We start from the raw sequence: 19,161 nt of genomic DNA on the forward strand, positions 1-19,161 counted from the left end.
ATTATTGTGAATTTTTATTCTTCCATTTTCGTTTTTGAAAGCACAAGAAAAGATGTATTTATTTTGATTTAATGTGAAAATAATAATCATCAATATGATTTCAGCATTTTCTTTCTGCTCTTTCTGTACTCATCTTTTTCCAGTTTCAAACCTCATTTGCATGGACTTGATGATGTTGAGTATGAATATTGCAGAGGAGTGATAGCTTCCCTTTCATATTGAAGCTGAAGCTTCAAAGAGAAGATTAAAGAAGTGTTTGTTATCTATCTGCACAGGCCTGATATGAAATTCTCAGAGACTTTTAGGATAAACACAACTCTGTGAGTGTGTGTGTGTGTGTGTGTATGCTTCTTCTTTCATATGCTATTCTATTGTGGTCTTTGCATTTTGGTTCAAAATTTCTAGTTTCAGACTTGTTGGAGTCTCTGGCTAAGGGATAATTGCTTTCAAAGTGAAGGATAAGAATTAGATGATGTTGGCAGAATTTGACCAAATGCCTCCTAAAGAGTGTAGAATTTTCTAGTGTGGAATCATCTTTCCAGAGAATGTGATGAAGGCCACCCATAGGATATGTTTAACAAGACAAGATCAAGACCTTAAGTGTGTCCAACAGGGAATAATCCATGGTGCCCTCCAGTGAGGGATGAGGTTGCTCACCTTTTGCCCTTCCCTTTTAGAAGTATCCTCTGTAAGCTATGGGATAAAGGGTGCGCGCGCGCGTGTGTGTGTGTGTGTGTGTGTGTGTGTGTGTGTGTGTGTGTTAACAGACTCTCTTTAGGGTTGTTACTAATTAATACTTAGAGTAAGAAGAGAGAGGGAAAAAGGTAGGGTAGCAAGATAGTTTTATACCTTCTGAAAAAGAAGGTATTAACATTCCACTTCATCTCATCTCATGTCAGTTCTACATATGATTTTTATTGACAGAAATATTTACAGTATCATCAAGAATAAAGCAGATTCTACTTTGTAACATCAAGACAGACCTACTACTTTATTTGATACTGTTAAATCTAATCTTTCTACATAATCAACCTTCTTAAGACACATCTACTATTGGCAGAAGTAATGCTCTTAGTATATGTGAACTTATAACATATTCTTAACTAACAAGAGAAACCAGAAGGCCAGGGGCACAATACAGTAAGTAGGTGGAGGAGGGAACTGAAAATATGACTGTGAGTTGAAGTGGGGCTTATGGGAAAGATAGGACAAAAGAAGAGGCTGAAATCATCAATAATATATTTTACCTACTTAACAATTTGCCAAGAGTTGGTGTTTTAATTGCTGCTGCATGGCTAGGTTTTGTTTTGTTTTTTCTTTTTTTCTGGTTAATACATGAAAACAACATTGGTTAGCAAAGTTCCTGCTGTTGCCATCATTAACATTTTGGGGAGAGGAGTGCACACCCCCACATACACTTGCCTATGCTGACACCCTAATTTTTATTTATATTGAATTAAAAGTTGGGTAATGATTGGAATCAGAGGCTAGGGCAGTGCCTCAAAAGAAGATGAAAAATAGTAAGAGAAGATGACAAATTGCTCAGCCCTTTGATGATTAACTTGTTTAGCTGTGTTTTACAGAGAGGAGTTTTATGGAAAACTCTTCACAGTGGCCAGGTACAGTGTGGAGCTGCATTGTCTGCTGGGTGGAGAATGGCTCATCATGCCATCATACTAATATATACAACTTATTTAAGCTACAGCCAGTTCCCATTTGCATGTCCCTACATCCACATGGGCATCTTCCCAGATGTTGCCACTTTACATTTTCCACCCCTTCCTCCTCTTATTCTCTCTTCCCTTTTTCACTGCAGATGTCAAAGCTGTCCTCAACTTCCCCTGCCATCTAACCCAAGTGTCTTACATTTCCCTTCACCTGATTGCCAGTCCAGAACTGTTCTGGGGAAGGAAGGCCAATCACGGGGTTTCCTTTCCACCTTCTCTTCCTCATCTCTGATAATTTCCCACAGATTCATCACTGGATTATGGCAACATCCTCACCACTGATCTCCCTCCTCTCCATTTTCTGAATTTTTACCTTATTAAGACATCACCTAGGTGCTCACTGAGCTGATGTTTCTTCCTAAAGTAACCATACATGATTTCAGTCATGTATGTACTAGATCACCTATGTGTTGCCCTTTTGTTAATTTTTTGGGGGGGAGGTTATGGATTCTTTTAAGAATTTGATTAAAACTATGACTCTCTAGCAAAGGGGGGAAATGCTCATAAGCTCATATACACTCCTGGGAGGTCAAGATGAGGATAGAAAAATATTCTGTTTAGTGGCATGGAGGTCACTATGTCCACAGCAAGAATTAATGTGTGGTCATTATAAGCAAGATTAGAGTATGTTGAGGAGTGAGTGAGAGTTGAGCAAAGAGAGAAACTACAGACAACACTTTTAAAAATTTCATTGTGATATGAAGGGAAAGCAGACAGCAAGATGGAAGGATATGAACAGGGTGAAGGAGGGTTTGCTTTATTTTTATATTAGCATAAATGCTGATGAAAGGGCCAAGTTGAGAGGAAGAGGTTGAATATATACAAGATAAAATCAATATAGAAATAATGTAAAGTTCCTGTGAAGACAGGAGGAAATGGAATCCAAAGTACAATAGACTTTTTGTGGGTAGCCACCATATATAATATTGTTTCTAGGGTGGGGGTCGGAGGGAGGATGCAATTTAGATTCCAAATAAGTGACTTACAAGTGATCCTTCCTACCACTGCCATTTCATTAGTTTTAAGGCTTTAAGGGTTATCAGTTTTGCCAATCACTTCCCCAAATAAAAAAGGAGATGGCAGACTTCAAGAGCCCCAAACTTGGCTCAGATACTAAAATATTTTGATGACCTTGAGTCAGTTGTTCATGCTTCACCTATAAAATTAAGAATTTAGCCCTGGCCAGTTTGGCTCAGCAGTTAGAGCATCGGCCTGAGGATGGAAGGGTTGCAGGTTCAATCCCCAGCCCCCTTCAGGGACGTATGGGAGGTAACCAATCGATGTGTCTCTCTCACATTAATGTTTCTCTCTCTCTCTTCTTCCCTCCCTCTCTCCCTCACTCCTTTCCACTCTATCTAAAAATCAATAGAAAAATATCCTCAGGTGAGGATTAACAACAACAACAACAACAACAAAAATTAAGAATTTAGGCCTAGAAATATTTGAGGATGTGTTGGTTGTTATAACAACTGGTGGTGCCACTGGCATTTGATGCCCAGGACCAGTGATGCTGATTGTCCTGTAATACACAAGATAGATTGTCCTAAACAAAGAATTGTCCTACTCAGAGCCTGTAGAGCTCCTGATGAGAAACCCTAGTCCATGGCTAGCAAAACTTTTAAGACATTTCCAGCAATATGGTCAACATTACCTAAGGTGTTACAGTGAGTTAAATGCCACTTTCAAGCCTTTGAGAATCTCCTAAATCTCAGGGACAACCCTTTGGTTCTCAAAGTAAGTAGTGGCTTTGGCTAGTTATTGACTATGTAGCAAGCTTTTTGGACTGGGTGCTATAGCTACCATATGCCTACGCAGATTGAGAAATACAGGTTTGACTCATTTCCATTCTTTTTCTTGTTTTTCAGGTACTGTTGGGATTTTCAGCCTCAAAGTGAGTACTCTGACCATTCATGGTTTTACACTAAGATGTGGAGATGCTATTGTTTACTTCTGTCTCGTCTAAATAAGCTTCTCCACAGAGTGGCATTAGCCATTTCTGAGGAAAGTTAGTGGAGTGTTTAATTAACCTTCACCCTGCTGGGCCCCCCTGCCCGCTTTTTAGCAACGAGAGGCTTTGATGCTTCATCTTTCTGAGTGGCTTGGTGCTAGATTATTTTATAAAACTAAAACTATAATATGCTTTTATTCCTTGAGTTTTGTTAGAGGCCAACAGGATCCAATAGCATTCAAATAAAATGGTGGCCAAGACCATAATAAAAACCTTGGGAGGGCTCCAACTCAGCTAATCCTTCATTTGCTCCAGAAATAAATTCCAGTATGTTACCTCCTCGATCACAGTGCTCTTGCACACAGCCTGCCTGTCTGGCAGAAGAGAAATGTCAGAAATGGAGCAGTGTTGAAATTCCCACTAGAACAGTGTTATCACATTTTAATATGAGCCTCACTGCAGCCTTGGTGCTTCTAATTACTTTCAAACCATTGTTTTCCTGCTTTTGCTTGATGAACCCAGCATCTGGCATGATTCTAAAAAGTACAACAGACAGCTGTGTGCAAGATTAAAAAAAGAGGGGGTGGGAGACAGGATTGGAACACATTTTTAGGAGATTCCAAATGAGAATATTTGTTTTCTGAATTCAAACAGTTTGAGGGGATATCTTTAAAGTATGTGCATTTCTTCTTTTCAGTACTGTGGTTGAGAAAGTCAGAAACATCATTGTGAACGTTAATTATCTTATCTTACTAGAAATAGAGATTTTTATCTTCTCAGATAATCACAGAAAGTATTGGATCAAATTTGCAACTATTTTATGAACTATTTTGCTCTATAACTTTTTAACCAATTGTAAACTTTCCCCATACTTTTTAGTCTATTTACACTTAATACTGTCACTATATCCTGTTTCAGTGAACAGTAATATCTTAAAGAAATTTAAATTGTGAATGGTGATATTAGTTTTATTAAAATTTTAACTTTCCTAGCTTATACTTTATTTTTGTGTATTTCAAGTTTTTTTTAAAAGCCAACTTTAACAAATGAAAATATTGTATTTTTAAAGTTTCTTGACTCTTGTAAGTTAAAGTTATACTATTTATGATATTTTAAATAATGTGATGCATTTTTACTGTATATCTCACTATCCTAAAGCATTCATGACTGAAACATAGATTGAGAATAGAAAATTACATGTAATAATGTAGCAGTTTGCTTTGTAAAATGTGAAATATGCTGTTCGGGGAATGGCCCTACAGTTCAGGGTTTAACAGATGTTAACCAAAATCCACAGGGGCCAAAACATGAATGTGAACTGGCAGAAATGAATGGAACTGCGAGAGTAGAATTAATTACCTAAAGAAGAAATAAAGAATTAGTGTCAGAGATGTGGTATAATTATATGTTGAGAAGAAAAAATAATTTTGGAGCTTAACACAAGCGACTATCTGGGGCTAAAAAGGCAAAGGGCACATCTTACCAGATTCTTGTAAGAGTGGCACTGCAACAATCTTCCAACACAGGACAACTTCTGCACAGCCTTTCTCTCTTAGAGAGAGGGCAGAGGTAGAGCAGCCAAGGAGACAATTGAAAAGAGTTTATTTAGAACAGAAAACTATTTGCTTCTTGACAATAGTTAAATATGTGTAACGAAGTCTTTACTCATTTGGAAGTGAGTGTAAGGAAAGATCAAGTAGAAAAACCCATAGTCCTGCGTTTTGCCCCTAGACTTGCCCTTCCCCCAAGACATTCATTTGGAGGTGGGGGTTGGAGAACATATTTTACTTTGCCCTTTTGATCAGGTCTTAGTTCACTGTGTGCTTCAGAAACTGGTAGAGTGGGTGGGAGCAGTAACAGGTCTATGTAAGTTTCTATAGGACAATTTAGGATTATGAAAAGAATGGGAATATGGAAGAGAGACAAGCTGGCAGGAGAATTTTAAAAGCTCTGGAAGACTAAGTAGTATTGGAAAGGGAGTGAGAAAGCACAGAAATGATGGTCCCAAACTTTTCTAGCATTTTTTTTTTTTATCCTCACCCGAGGACTTTTCGATATTTTGTTCAGATAGAGTGGTAGAGTGGTAGAGTGGTAGAGCGGGAGGGAGGGAGGGAGGGAGGGAGGGAGAGAGAGAGAGAGAGAGAGAAACATCGATGTGAAAGGGACATATCGAGTGGTTGCCACCCCGCACGACCAACCAGGGCCGGGGACAAACTGCAATCGAGGTACGTGCCCTTAGCAGGAACCGAACCAGGGTCTCTCTGGACCGCAAGCCGACGCTCTAACTGCTGAGCCAAACCGGCCAGGGCCTTTTCTAGCATTTTTATCTATGGAAGGATGCTCTGTGTAGGAATATGATGGGATGGATTTTATTAACTCTGCACATTAAATACACATTTATGTTCTTCAGGATATTTGGACTAAATCAGAGTCTGGTGCCTAGAAGGAAAATGGCCCTTATTTATGAAAGATCCCTTATTTATAAAGCCCTTTAGTAGCACATATTTAAACATCCATTTATAGTGATGATTTGCTACAATGTGCTGAAAGAGTGACCTTTAAAGAAAGATGCTTGCCCAGACATGGAAAAAGATTACAAGCAAAGATTTTCTTATCAATCCCTGGTTTTACATTCAATCCCAGGTTTAATGTGCAGAAGGAGTAAACCACTGAATAGTATTGGGGAGAGTCTTATCCCTTTTCTGGAGAAGAAATATGCATAATAGAAAGAACATAAATATTGAGGCTTGACAGACCCTAGTTCAAAGCCCACCTGTACTATTTAGCTAAAGGTCATTTGACCTTAGCAAGTTGCTCAATTTCTCTGATCCTTGGCTTTCTTATCTATAAAACAGGGATGTGTCAGACACTGTGCTAAGTTCTTTACATGCGTTATCTTATTTAACCCTCAGAACATCCCCATCAAATAGGTGCTGCTGATATACCCATTGATAGTTTTGGATACTGAAGCACAGAGAGGTTAAAAGACTTGTTCAAGGCTGTGCCTCTCAAGGATTCTAACTTGGTTAGCATATACTTAAAAAATATGCCCTGGCCGGTTTGGCTCAGCGGTTAGAGCGTCGGCCTGCGGTCCTGAGAGACCCGGGTTCGGTTCCCGCTAAGGGCATGTACCTCGGTTGCAGTTTGTCCCCGGCCCTGGTCGGTTGTGCGGGTGGCAGCCACTCGATGTGTCCCTTTCACATCAATGTTTCTCTCTCTCTCTCTCTGTTCCTCTCTCTCCCTCCCACTCTACCTGAACAAAAAATGGAAAAATGTCCTCGGGTGAGGATAAAAAAAAAAATATATATATATATATATAAAACATGTATTGAGATATAATTCATATATCATAAAATTCACCCTTTGAAAGTATATGACTGGTTTTTATTATAGTCACTGAGTTATATAACCATTACCACTATTAATTTCAAAACATTTTTATCACCCTAATAAGAAACTCTGTCCTCATTAGTAGTTCCAGAGCCCATACTCTTCATGGCTATATCTTATTGTCTCATTGCAGGGTTGTTATGAGAACTACTAGAAATATGTGTAAGCCCTAGCATAGTACCTAGACATAATAAATAGTAAGAAAATGTAGTTTAAATTTATGATAGTGTTAATGATAATTCTTTTTTTAATATGTTTTTATTGAGTTTTTAGAGAGAGAGAAACATTGATGTGAAAGAGAAACATCTATTGGCTGTCTCCCACACACCCACTACTGGGGATCAAGCCTGAAACCCGGGCATGTGCCCTGAGCAGGAATTGAACCATGGGACAATGCTCAATCCACTGAGCCACACTGGCTGGGCAATGGTAATTCTTCTCTCACATTTCCTTATTGGTCCACTGTCAACGCCTGAATTATGTTCATTGAAAAATAATGAAACAAAGAGAAAATAAAACATAATCCAAAATTTATTACTTTAATGTAGAAGGGTCGTACATGAAAGAGCTCTTTTAATGAGTTCAAATATGATAGGAGAACGTGGGAAAGCCTTATTTTTAAAAATATTTTTATTGATTTTTAGAGAGAGAGGAAGGGAGAGCGAGAAAAACATTGATGTGAGAGTGGAACATTGATCGGCTGCCTCCTGTATGTCCCCCACCAGGGATGGATCCTGCAACCTGGGCATGTGCCCTGACCAGGAATCGAACTGGCAACCTTTCAGTGCATGGGATGACGCCCAACCAACTGAGCCACACTGGCCAGAGCATCTTTTTTTTATTTTTAATAAGATAGATGCCTTTGATATTCCAAGTCATGCTTGCTTTAGGAACTTTCTGTCTGTTTAATGTTTTACTTGAAGTTGCAATAAAAACTCATTCAAATCATTGCCATGGAACTTTTACCATTTCAATAAGCAGACATCTAAAAAACGATTGATCAGATGTCTAACAATATTAGTTTTCCCCTTTACATATAATAATATTTTATGGCATAAAGAAAACTGATTTTCCCTGGCCAGTTTGGTTCAGCGGTTAGAGCATCGGCCTGCGGTCCAGAGAGACCAGGGTTTGGTTCCCACTAAGGGCATGTACCTCGGTTGCAGTTTGTCCCCGGCCCTGGTTGGTCGTGCGGGGTGGCAACCACTCGATGTGTCCCTTTCACGTTGATCTCTCTCTCTCTCCCTCTGTCTCCCTCCCACTCTATCTGAATAAAAAACGGAAAAATGTCCTTGGGTGAGGATTAAAAAAAAAAATGCCCTGGCCAGTTTGGCCCAGCAATTAGAGTGTCAGCCTGTGGACCAAAGGGTCACTGGTTCAATTCCAGTCAAGGGCATGTACCTGGGTTGTAGGTTCGATCTCCAGCCCCGGTTGGGGCCCTGCAGGAGGCAGCTGATTGATGTGTCTCTCTACATCAATGTTTCTCTAAAAATCAATGGAAAAATATCCTCAAGTGAGGATTAACAAAAAGAAAAAGAGAGAGAGAGAGAGATTTAAAAGGAATGTCAACTAATATGTGGACCTTATTTGCATCCCGAGTCAAGCTATATAAAGTGATATCTGTAAGAAAATTATAAATTTGAACATTACTGGACATAAAATGTTATTAAAGGGGAAGCAGAGGAAGGTATGGGGGGATAAATGATGATGGAATACTGGACTTGGGTTGATGAACACACAATATGGGGTACAGGTGATGTGTTGTGAAATTGCACCTGAAACCTGTATAATTTTATAAGGCATTGTCACTCCAAAAAAGTCAATAAAAAGAAAAAAACAAAAAGAAAAAAGAAACCACTGTTAATTTTTTAGGTGTGACAATGTTTTATGCTTATGTTTTTAAAAGAAGAGTCCTTATCTTCGAAGAGGTTTGCTGTGATATTTAAAGATAAGTGGTAGTTGGCTGACATATTATTCAAAATAACAGGAGGGGAAAGAAAATGTGAGGTGGGGTTGTAGATGAAACAAGATGGATCATAAAATTGACTCTTGTTGAAGCTGGATGATGTGTACATGGGGGTTACACAATTTTGTCTACTTTTGTACATGTTTAAAATTATCCATAATGCGAAGATAAAAGTGGGAAAAAATCCAATTTGAGATTAATAAAAAACGTGACATTATTCTTTTATTTCTATTGTGAGACCTCAGACATTAATGCATAAGATGCTTTATGTATCTTGGACACAAAATGCATACAATTGTGAGCTTTAAAAAAAAAGGAGGGAGGTTGTTTCAAGTTTTGTAATGAAAGAGCATGAGCTTTGCAGTCAGACCCAAATTCAAATCCCGGCTCCTCTTCTTTAACAAGCTATGTGAGCTACAGCCAATGACATAACCTCCTCATCTACAAAATCTTGCTAATAATACCTACTGCACAGTTACTCTGAGTTGTAATGAGTTTTAATGAGCTGAATTCATGAGGAGTGCTTGCCAGTTGGTTAGCACTTACTAAAGTGGTAGCAAATATTATTTTTATGTTTCAAAGTAGAGGTATGCAAGTAAATCCATGTATGGAACTTAGACAATACATATTTCATATATCTTTTCATAAAATTCATTCATTCCAGCTGAACCCTGATGTAGGGCCATGAAAGTCACTGTGTATATATCTGTGAGGTTTGCATTTAAAGGATGTGTATGCAGAATTTTTATTGGGAGGCCCTTCAGAGTTTAGATTTATGAGCTTGTTGCTCTGTAATGTCTGAGACATGTTGAATTGAAGCATGGATGTCACTTAACTTCTCATCTCTTACTATCACATACTTGAAGCATGTAGTTATGACAACTACAAGGAGCAAACCATTAAAGCAGCAAAGAAACACCATCTTTGCACTAAAAAAGAGAAAGAAGGGTTTCCCTTTGAAGTTGAAGAGAAGTGTTTTTGAATTAATGGAGTGTACAGTGATTTTACTAAGTTTATTTATGAAAATACTCTTTGCATTTATGCCAAAAGGTTTTAGCACAGTTGTAAGTAGGATTTATACAAAGAAACACAGCTCAAATTTATGACGTGTTTGCAAATGTAAGAAAAAGTCTGAATTTACAATATTAGTAATTTATTGTTAAGTATCTTTCTATCACTATTCCTGGAATGCTAATATTTTACAGATGCGAGTGTTGGTTATGAACCTAGAATATCCTAACCTATACTACTTTTAAGAAAGAAATCTTCCAGAATGTTTTCCATGTCTTTGAGGAATTTAATAGGGGGAAATGTACACAGGACAAATACTCCTGTCTTTGGCTTTAGCCCAATCTTTTAGCATCAACAATCTTGACAGCTGCTTTTGTGACTTGACTTCCTTTAGGCCTTTCCCCCTTTCTTTATTTGCTTCATTTTATATAAATTAATCTGTAGAAAGTGAATATACACACAAATTGTTTTGAAGTTAATTATTGACTTTGATACCTTTTCAAATATTTTACTTCCTGTACATCTACTGGTTGGGTTTTTTGGGGTTTTAAAATTTTTTTTTATTGTTGACAGTATTACAGATGTCCCCCATTTTCCTACCCTTTGCCCCCCTCCACCCAGCCACATTTTTAAATTAATATACTTTTGTAACTACTGTCAAAGACAGATTTTAAAATCAAAAGACTCGCTTTTTTTTCTTTTTAACATTAAAATTTTCTACAATTTTTATGTCCTTTGTAAATATCCTATTTTGGAGTAGATGATATTGAGAAATAAGAAAAAGAACTGCCCTGGCCGGTTTGGCTCAGCGGTTAGAGCGCTGGCCTGTGGTCCAGAGAGACCCGGGTTTGGTTCCCACTAAGGGCATGTGCCTCGGTTGGGATTTGTCCCCTGCCCTGGTTGGGTCGTGCGGATGGCGGCCACTCGATGTGTCCCTTTCGCGTTGATGTTTCTCTCTCTCTCTCTCTTCCTCTCTTTCCCTCCCACTCTATCTGAACAAAAAATCGAAAGAATGTCCTCGGGGGTGAGGATTAAAAAAAAGAAAAGAATGCCCTGGCCGGTTTGGCGCAGCGGTTGGAGCGTCAGCCTCTGGTACTGAGAGACGCGGGTTCGGTTTCCGCTAAGGGCATGTACCTCGGTTGCAGTTTGTCCCCGGCCCTGGTTGGTCATGCGGGTGGCAGCCACTCGATGTGTCCCTTCACATCGATGTTTCTCTCTCTCTCTCTTCCTCTCTCTCCCTCCCGCTCTATCTGAACAAAAAATGGAAAAATGTCCTCGGGTGAGGATTAAAAAAAAAAGAAAAGAAAAGAAAAAGAACTGACTTTCATGGGGGAAAGAAGAAATCATTGGAATCAGATGCTGCTGCCTTCTGTATTCCCTACACAATACATTATGTACAAGGATGTTTATTATACATTGTTTGGAATAGCAAAGACTCCAAACTGCCTAATGTCCAGCAGTAGAGGGTTAGTTAAATAAATTATGTTACAACCATTAATGGAATGCTACATAGTGTTTAAAAGAACATAATTAATATATATTTGTAACATAGAAAGCTCTCTCCAAGGCATCTTGCTAAGTGAAAACAGCAATTTGGGCAAACATTGTACAATGTGTGCGTGTGTGTGTGTGTGTGTGTGTGTGTTTGCTTTTATTTATGTATAGAATAATTTTGGAAGGATACACATAAATCTTTTAACAGTGGTATAACCTCTGTTGAGGGGGATGTCAGTATGATTGCAAGAGAGAATCTTCATTATTTATATCCTTGGGTATTCTTTGAATTTTTACCATATGCATGTATTATTTTTTAGCTAAAATTAGTTAAAATAAAAAATGAGATAAATCTATATGTGCTGATATGGAGCAACATCAAAGGTAAATTAATGATTAGGAGAAAAAAACAGCCTACAGGACAGGACAAGTGCTACCATTTGTTAAAAAAAAAAAAAAGATATACACACAGACCATGTTATATTTAGATGGAAAATTCATAGAACACCCAAGAAACCTCACAATGGTTGTCTCTGGAGAGAAGAACGAAGAGAAGGAAGGGAAGATGAACTTTCATTATATATCTCCTTATAACATTTGGAAGTTTTACTCTGGACATGCTTAACATTTTTATCTAATGAAGAAGCTTACAAAAAAAAAAAAACTTGCCCTGGCCGGTTTGGCTCAGCAGTTAGAGCGTCGGTCCATGGACCAGAGAGTCCCGGGTTCAGTTCCTGCTAAGGGCATGTACCTCGGTTGCAGTTTGTCCATGGCCCCAGTTGGGGTCATGTGGATGGCAACCAGTCGATGTGTCTCTCTCACATCAATGTTTCTCTCTTCTTCCCTCTCTCCCTCCCGCTCTATCTGAAGATAAATGCAAAAATGTCCTCAGATGAGGATTAAAAAAACTTGGTTTGACACAGGAGTGAACTCTTTTTTAGTAGAATAATGATTCAATAATTTTGTATTCATTCTGATTTTTTTCTCCTTTACTTATTTATTAAATTTTACATAGGAATTTATGGGCAAGACCCTGATGATGGTATAAATTAACAGTAATCTCTGTTGCCTAGTCTTTGTATATAGTTGTGCAGTCTTGACATATCACTTAAAAGTGAATTTTAAAATAATAACATATAATACTCATGCATGGTAACTGACTTAAGAAATACCTTTTTTGCCATCAGTATTTTTTCCATATGTGATATCTAAAAGTTCATAGAAATTCTGATTCTCGTCTTGATGTAGATGGCAAAGAAAATCAAGTAATTGATAAGTTGATAACTGCTTTAAGCTTATTTGATAAGCCTAGCAAAATTTGTTGAGAAAAATATAGCAAACTATTTCTCTTAAATAATATTATCCCTAGAGTAACATAAAATATTCAGGTAAGGAGTACAGTTTCTGAACATAGAATTTTGGCATTAGATTTAATCTACCTCAGGAATTCTGCCTCTCATGAATTTTCATGTTCTGGACACAAGATGTTGAAAAAATGTGTGGCTTATTTGAATACAATTTTTTGTTTGTTTGTTTGTTTGTTTGCTACTTAAAAAGTTTCTGTATGTAGGTTAAGTTCTTGAGGTTGAAACCCAGTGAATTTGTTTGATATTTGGAGGCTAAACAATGTGATGGTTGAGTCCAATTCTTATAATGTATTAATTTCACTATGCTGCCCAATACCACATACTTCTCTCAGAAATTTGCTTAATAGTTATTGTTTACCAGGATGGTTGGAGGGTCACTAAGACAGGAAATAACTACTTTAGATATGGATAAGGGGATTTATACAATGTATAAAATGAAGCTTCCAGTTACTGCTGACTCTTAAGAGGCAAATAGTGGAAACTTTGAACCTATCTGTCCTTGTCAACTGATGTATATTTAACACACACTTGCCAGCCTTAATCAGAATTCATCTCTCAAAGGTATTTTCCCACACTGAATAGACACTGTCTGTGATCACCATGAATCCATATTGATATCTTGTTGGATCTGGCAACCTAAAGTGACAAATTGATTAATAAAATATACTTTCACTGATTAAAAATTAATAATATAATAATAAAAGGTATTTTTCCCAAACTTAAAAAGTGATACCACTTACCCTCAAGATTTGTGCACTTTACTTGAGTTAGTGATACCTCAGTAGAAAAAGAAAAATAAATTGAAAAAATAAAGAGATGCTTCTCTGTTCCAAAAGGGACCAAACATTACATATACACAATAGAGTACTATGCAGCTATAAGAAAAAAAAGATCTCTTATCCTTTGAGATAACATAGAGGGACCTGGAAAGTATCATCCTAAGTGAAACAAGCCAAACAGAGAAAGACAAGTATCATATGATCTCACTTATTTGTGAATATAATGAACATAACAGTCTGAGGAATGGGTTGTCCTAGAGACGTGGAAGTGGGGTACAGACTGACAATCCCCAGAAGAGGGGATGATGGGGGAGAGATAAACCACAGAACTTACATGCATGCGTGCATGAACAATGGACATGGACAACAAAGCTGGGAACAGGGCGGGGAGGGATGAGAGAAGGGAATCAGTGGGGGGAAAAGGAGAAACATCTGTAACAAAAATAAATAAATTCACTAAAAAAAATTTTTAAAAAAGGACCAAACATTGATCAGAATTGTAGATAGTGAGAGGTTTTGGTTGTTGATGTTGTTGGTACCTACATGTTATTACACACATGTTATTTTCATACATGAATAAGAGTCCCTGTTTAAGGTAGGATTGGGGTGTGGAGAGGCTGAATCTTGTCACCCTTTGCCATTACACCCTTAGTGATCTTGGAGGTTTATATTACTCACAGAGAAAGTTCATCTTTTATTCAGTATGTTAAAAGATGTTTTGCATTTTCAGGCCTGCGAATCTTACCTGTAAATCATTCTTTATTATATGTTGTTTTATTTTTACTCCTTGGGTGTTTGTAAAAGTTTTCTTATCTACTCATAGCCTGCAGATCATGCAGTCCTGTTGTTCTTTAGCAGAAGATATTGGAATCCAACTGGCCTTACAGTTTCTCTCAAAAAGAAGTAATGTTGGTAAACTAATTGGGGTACAAAAGATCCTAGAACGCGTCAGGACTAGAAGTGGGTACTGAGGTCTTATCACAACTTTTCATTTGAGAGAAAGAAAAGGAAAAGAGGAGAGAGAGCAAGATGAATCAATAGTAATAAAATTACTGCATTTATGTGGTTTTCAAAGCACTTTTCTATTGTGAGATAGTACTGGAAAGGAAATACATTCTTTTTTTTTTTTTTTAATCCTCACCCGAGGACATTTTTTTGATATTTTGTTCAGATAGAGTGGGAGGGAGAGAGAGAGAGAGAGAAACATCGACGTGAAAGTGACACATCGAGTGGTTGCTACCCACACAACCCAACCAGGGCTGAGGACAAACTGCAACCGAGGTACGTGCCCTGAGCGGGAACCAAATCTGAGTCTCTCCGGACCACAGGCCAATGTTATAACCGCTGAGCCAAACTGGCCAGGGCTGGAAATACATTCTTTAACTAAGCCAGGTGAAAACTATATTTTGGTGTGGAATATGTTGGTTCTTTCACTGTGAAGCAATGTCAAAATACCCAGGATCCGATCAAATAAAACAGAGGGTGCTTGAAATGTTTAATGCATTTATTTATTTGACTAAACCTAAAGTATTTGTATTAAAATTTGTAAGCATGAAATGCATGCCAAAAATTGCATTTTTAGAAAAAAATCACTGCATCAATACTACTACAGAACCTTTGAACCTTTGATAGGACTGGCTCCCTCTTGAACACATCATTAACCACATTCGGCTTTGTCTATCAGTTCCACACCTCATATGACTACTAGTATTACTACTTATAATAATTTATACTTTTGATTATAGATTTACTTTTATACTTAAGGAAAAATAATAATAATTTATAGCACATGCCATAAATCCAAGTCATTTAGTATGCTTTGCCTTTGAGTAATGATTGTAATTTTTAAAGCATGCATATTTGGAGACTGTACAGCTCAGTGGATTAGAACAAGAGCTTAGTAATCAGACAAGTTGGGGTCAAAACCTGGTTCTGCCACTTATGAGTCATTTATGTGACTGGGTAAGCTATTTAATCTCTGTGTCTCATTTTCATTATCTGCAGCTTTGAGATAATAATATATCACAGGTTATTTTGAGAATTAAATGAGATAGTACACAAAGAGTCTTGACCTAGAGCCTGTAACCAGTAGGAGTTCAGTAAACTATTATATTTTTATCACTACTACAGCTAACTTTCTCCTGTAAGTCAAAACATGTTGAAAATTCAGTTGAATAGCTCCATAGCAAAAATAAAACACTGAGAATATAGTGGTCCAAAGAAAACAGAACTATGAACTAATAATTCCAGGTTATGATTGCTTGGTTGTCATATGATAAATGCAGGCGTTTTACAGTATATTCATATACATACTACCAAATACCCAGGTTTACATGTTTTGAATTCTGTCAAATGCCATTATTATTGAAAATATACTAACTCAGCAGGTTCCGTTTTAGTTGCAGTTGAACAATAACAGTGGTAGATGGAATGCGTTAGAGTAAAGCCAGAATGATTGCTGACAGGCTGTAATTAGCTTTATGAAGTGTGTGTTGTCACATATACAATTATCTGGTTTATATTTGTTGCTGCTTGCCCTCCAGTTTGTTAATGTCCAGGAATTATGCCTTTATGTGAAACCTAAGAAGGGTTAAAAATCTAAGTATTTTGTGCAGGGGGTGGGGAGGAAAAGAAGCAGAAGGGTTTGTCCCCTTGGTGGCTACCCGCCCCCCCAGTTTCCTTTTTAAGAACTAGGATGATGCTACACACTGCAGCCCACCCTACTGGTCAAAATGAAAAACTGCATTACAAAGGACCGTTTTCTTGAAAGAGAGGGGGAAAAAGAACTTTTCAATTGGCTCCCACGGGCATCTTCCTGTCCAACCCACCACTGACAGACGTAACTCCTTTTGGACTATTATTAAGCTATACTGCCCTTTTGGTTATTGGATTCACAAGTGGTGTGATGATTGTGCTGTAAGTGTCTATTCAGTTTGGTTCCATTTCAGATCATTTAGACTATCCTGAACTCTGTAGATTGCATCCCTAAAGGTTCTTAAGAAGTTTGTTATTCTTAGCATGATTATATGATTAGTAAACAGCATTCTAAGTTACAAACTTAGTTTTTGGCTCAATGTATTTCTTGTACATTCAAGATCTAGTTGGATCAACTTTGAAAAAGAATGATAAATGGAAACTTTCTTTACCTGGTCCATCATTTGTTTTGTAGATTTAATGACATTCCAGTACTATTACACTCACTGCCAGGGCCTTGCGGGGGGAAAGAATATTTATACATTGAGTTATGGTTAAATGTGGGGGAAAAAAGAGAGATGGGCAGGAAGTCAGACTGTATAGAACAGAGAAGAATTTGAGACCTTCACTACATATGGATTAATCACAAGAACTAACCACGCAAATCCTAATGGGTATTTAGAAACCAGTGAAGCCTCTAAGATGTTCTGTGGGGAACACCATATATTTTCTAATCCATGAGTATGTGCAAAAGGGTATGTAATTTATAATGGAAGTGTTGACAGACTTTAGCTTTGGTGTTGCAAATGAGCCTCATGATATATTTACATGTGAGTAACATTTCACATATATGAACACATGTACCCAGCATATTTCTTTAGATGGTATTATATCCAATAACTTAGGTGAATGGTTGCAATAAAGAATAATAAGCTTTAGTTTTGCTAATCTTACCATAGTTCAGCTTTGAGAACTGCATTACTGTTAAATTGGTCAATGAAAATCTGGCAATATTAATGTTATCAAGCATGAAAACTAACTGTATTTGGATCAGGAACCTTTATTTATAGCATTTTATTTAGGACTTATTAGTTTAAAGGCAGAGCTGTATGTCTCATGAGTCCTTAAATATTAAATAGTCAGAAGTCACGTGTTCTCTTCTAACTGCAACAATATAAACAAAAAACTGCAATTATACATTAATTTCAATTTCCTTATATTACCCAAAGATGCTTGATGAAGTAATAGCAAACCCTATAAAGTTTTGAACCATACCGTATAAACAGTTGGTTGCAGATGTGAAAAAGCCTTAATAATAAAGCTCAGTTAATGAGAAGAGAAGTAAAAGATGATGACTTTGTACTAACGTGAAAAAAAATCATTGAGCCTTTACATATTGAATAAGCAAACATATATTTATGTTTTATCTGCTATTTGTAATTCTCATGTTATTTTTTTATGCTCATACTACTTTCTTTTTTCATTTCCTTCTCATTTCTTTGGTAAAATTGTCATTATGGCCTGTTTTTGTCCCTAAATAGTACCTGCAAGTTTAGGATCAGATGGGTTTGCTGTGAGTCAAAATAGTTACAAGGGGAACATCATCATGGTTCATTTTCCCCCCCTGTTTTATTTGGAATTGAATTAGGAAATGAAAGTTTTTAGCAGTTTAATTCACTTCTCCATAAAGTTTATGGAGCAGCAACAGCTGGTTGAATCCGTGGCAGAAAAACTCAACTTCTTGTGGCCAAGCTATTGTTTTAGAATTAAGGGGGGGAAACTCATTAACTGCTAATGAAAACTCAGGGAATAAAAACAAATAGCACAGAAACTCTAGCAAATAATTACCTTACACCTAACACAAAGCTACTTTATCTTTCTGCTCCAACCCTAAGAAATTCCCAACTTATCACTCTGTGGAGCATGAATGAAATTGAGTTTGACTCTCAGGAAAGAACAATAGAGAAATATCCCCCTTATAGGCCCCTCAGCATAATACTCAGTGGAGAACCTGACATTGAATATACTAAGGAGTGTATCTAGCGCCCAATTCTTATGACACTTAGGATAGAGGAGCAAATTACCAGCTAATAGCAGGTGAACCCTTGATATAGTTCCCCCAGATCTTGTTTAGAAATACAAAGAGAAGGGACTGGAGGTAGTGGATGTGATGAATGGAGATATTGTGTGTTAGAATATATATGTCTGTATAGAAATATATTGATTCTGAGTGAGTTGCAATGGGAAAGTGTGTCTCTAGTGGCAAGGGTTCTTGCTTGTGAGAAAGCCACTCTAAGCAGATGGAGTTCTGAGCCCTAATTGGAGAGCTGCTGAGTGGAAATATCTGTCACTATAGTTTGTGATCATTTATGTCTGATCCCAATGGACTATAGTAGTGGCCACTTGGAATTGCGACTATCAGAGCTGTAGATGAATCCAGAGATCACGTGCGGTTATGTTTTAAGAAAAAATGATGTTATAAACTTAAACAAATCCAAAATAACCACAGTAACTGCTAGTTCTTCTATAAAACTTTTCACCCATGCATCTTGAATAGTTGTAATCATTTTAATTACACAGGAGTGTCTATTTATATGGTGTTAAAGGTTTTTTTCGGTGTATGCCCAAGGGAGTTGGGCCACTTGATATAACACTAAAAACACTTATAGCAATATTTCCATCATCAGGAACTAATTATACTTGGATGTAAAAACATATTTTCAAATGTTTCTCCCACTGCAACTAATTTTAGTACTGATCTTGGCTCTGTTTTTGCTGTGTTGAG

At 37.3% G+C, this 19,161-nt stretch overlaps 1 protein-coding gene across 1 annotated transcript in view; it reads left to right on the forward strand.

The window, feature by feature from the left end:
* SKAP1 (src kinase associated phosphoprotein 1) overlaps positions 1-19,161 on the forward strand; it is a 287,139-nt gene that overhangs the window by 67,555 nt on the left and 200,423 nt on the right. The window contains exon 3 of the mRNA XM_036267707.1: positions 3,593-3,618. Within this exon, the coding sequence (XP_036123600.1) occupies positions 3,593-3,618 (26 nt within the window). The remainder of the gene's footprint in view (positions 1-3,592; positions 3,619-19,161) is intronic.

The sequence above is a fragment of the Molossus molossus genome, unplaced genomic scaffold (genome assembly GCF_014108415.1).
Source record: "Molossus molossus isolate mMolMol1 unplaced genomic scaffold, mMolMol1.p scaffold_m16_p_19, whole genome shotgun sequence".
NCBI lineage: Eukaryota > Metazoa > Chordata > Mammalia > Chiroptera > Molossidae > Molossus > Molossus molossus.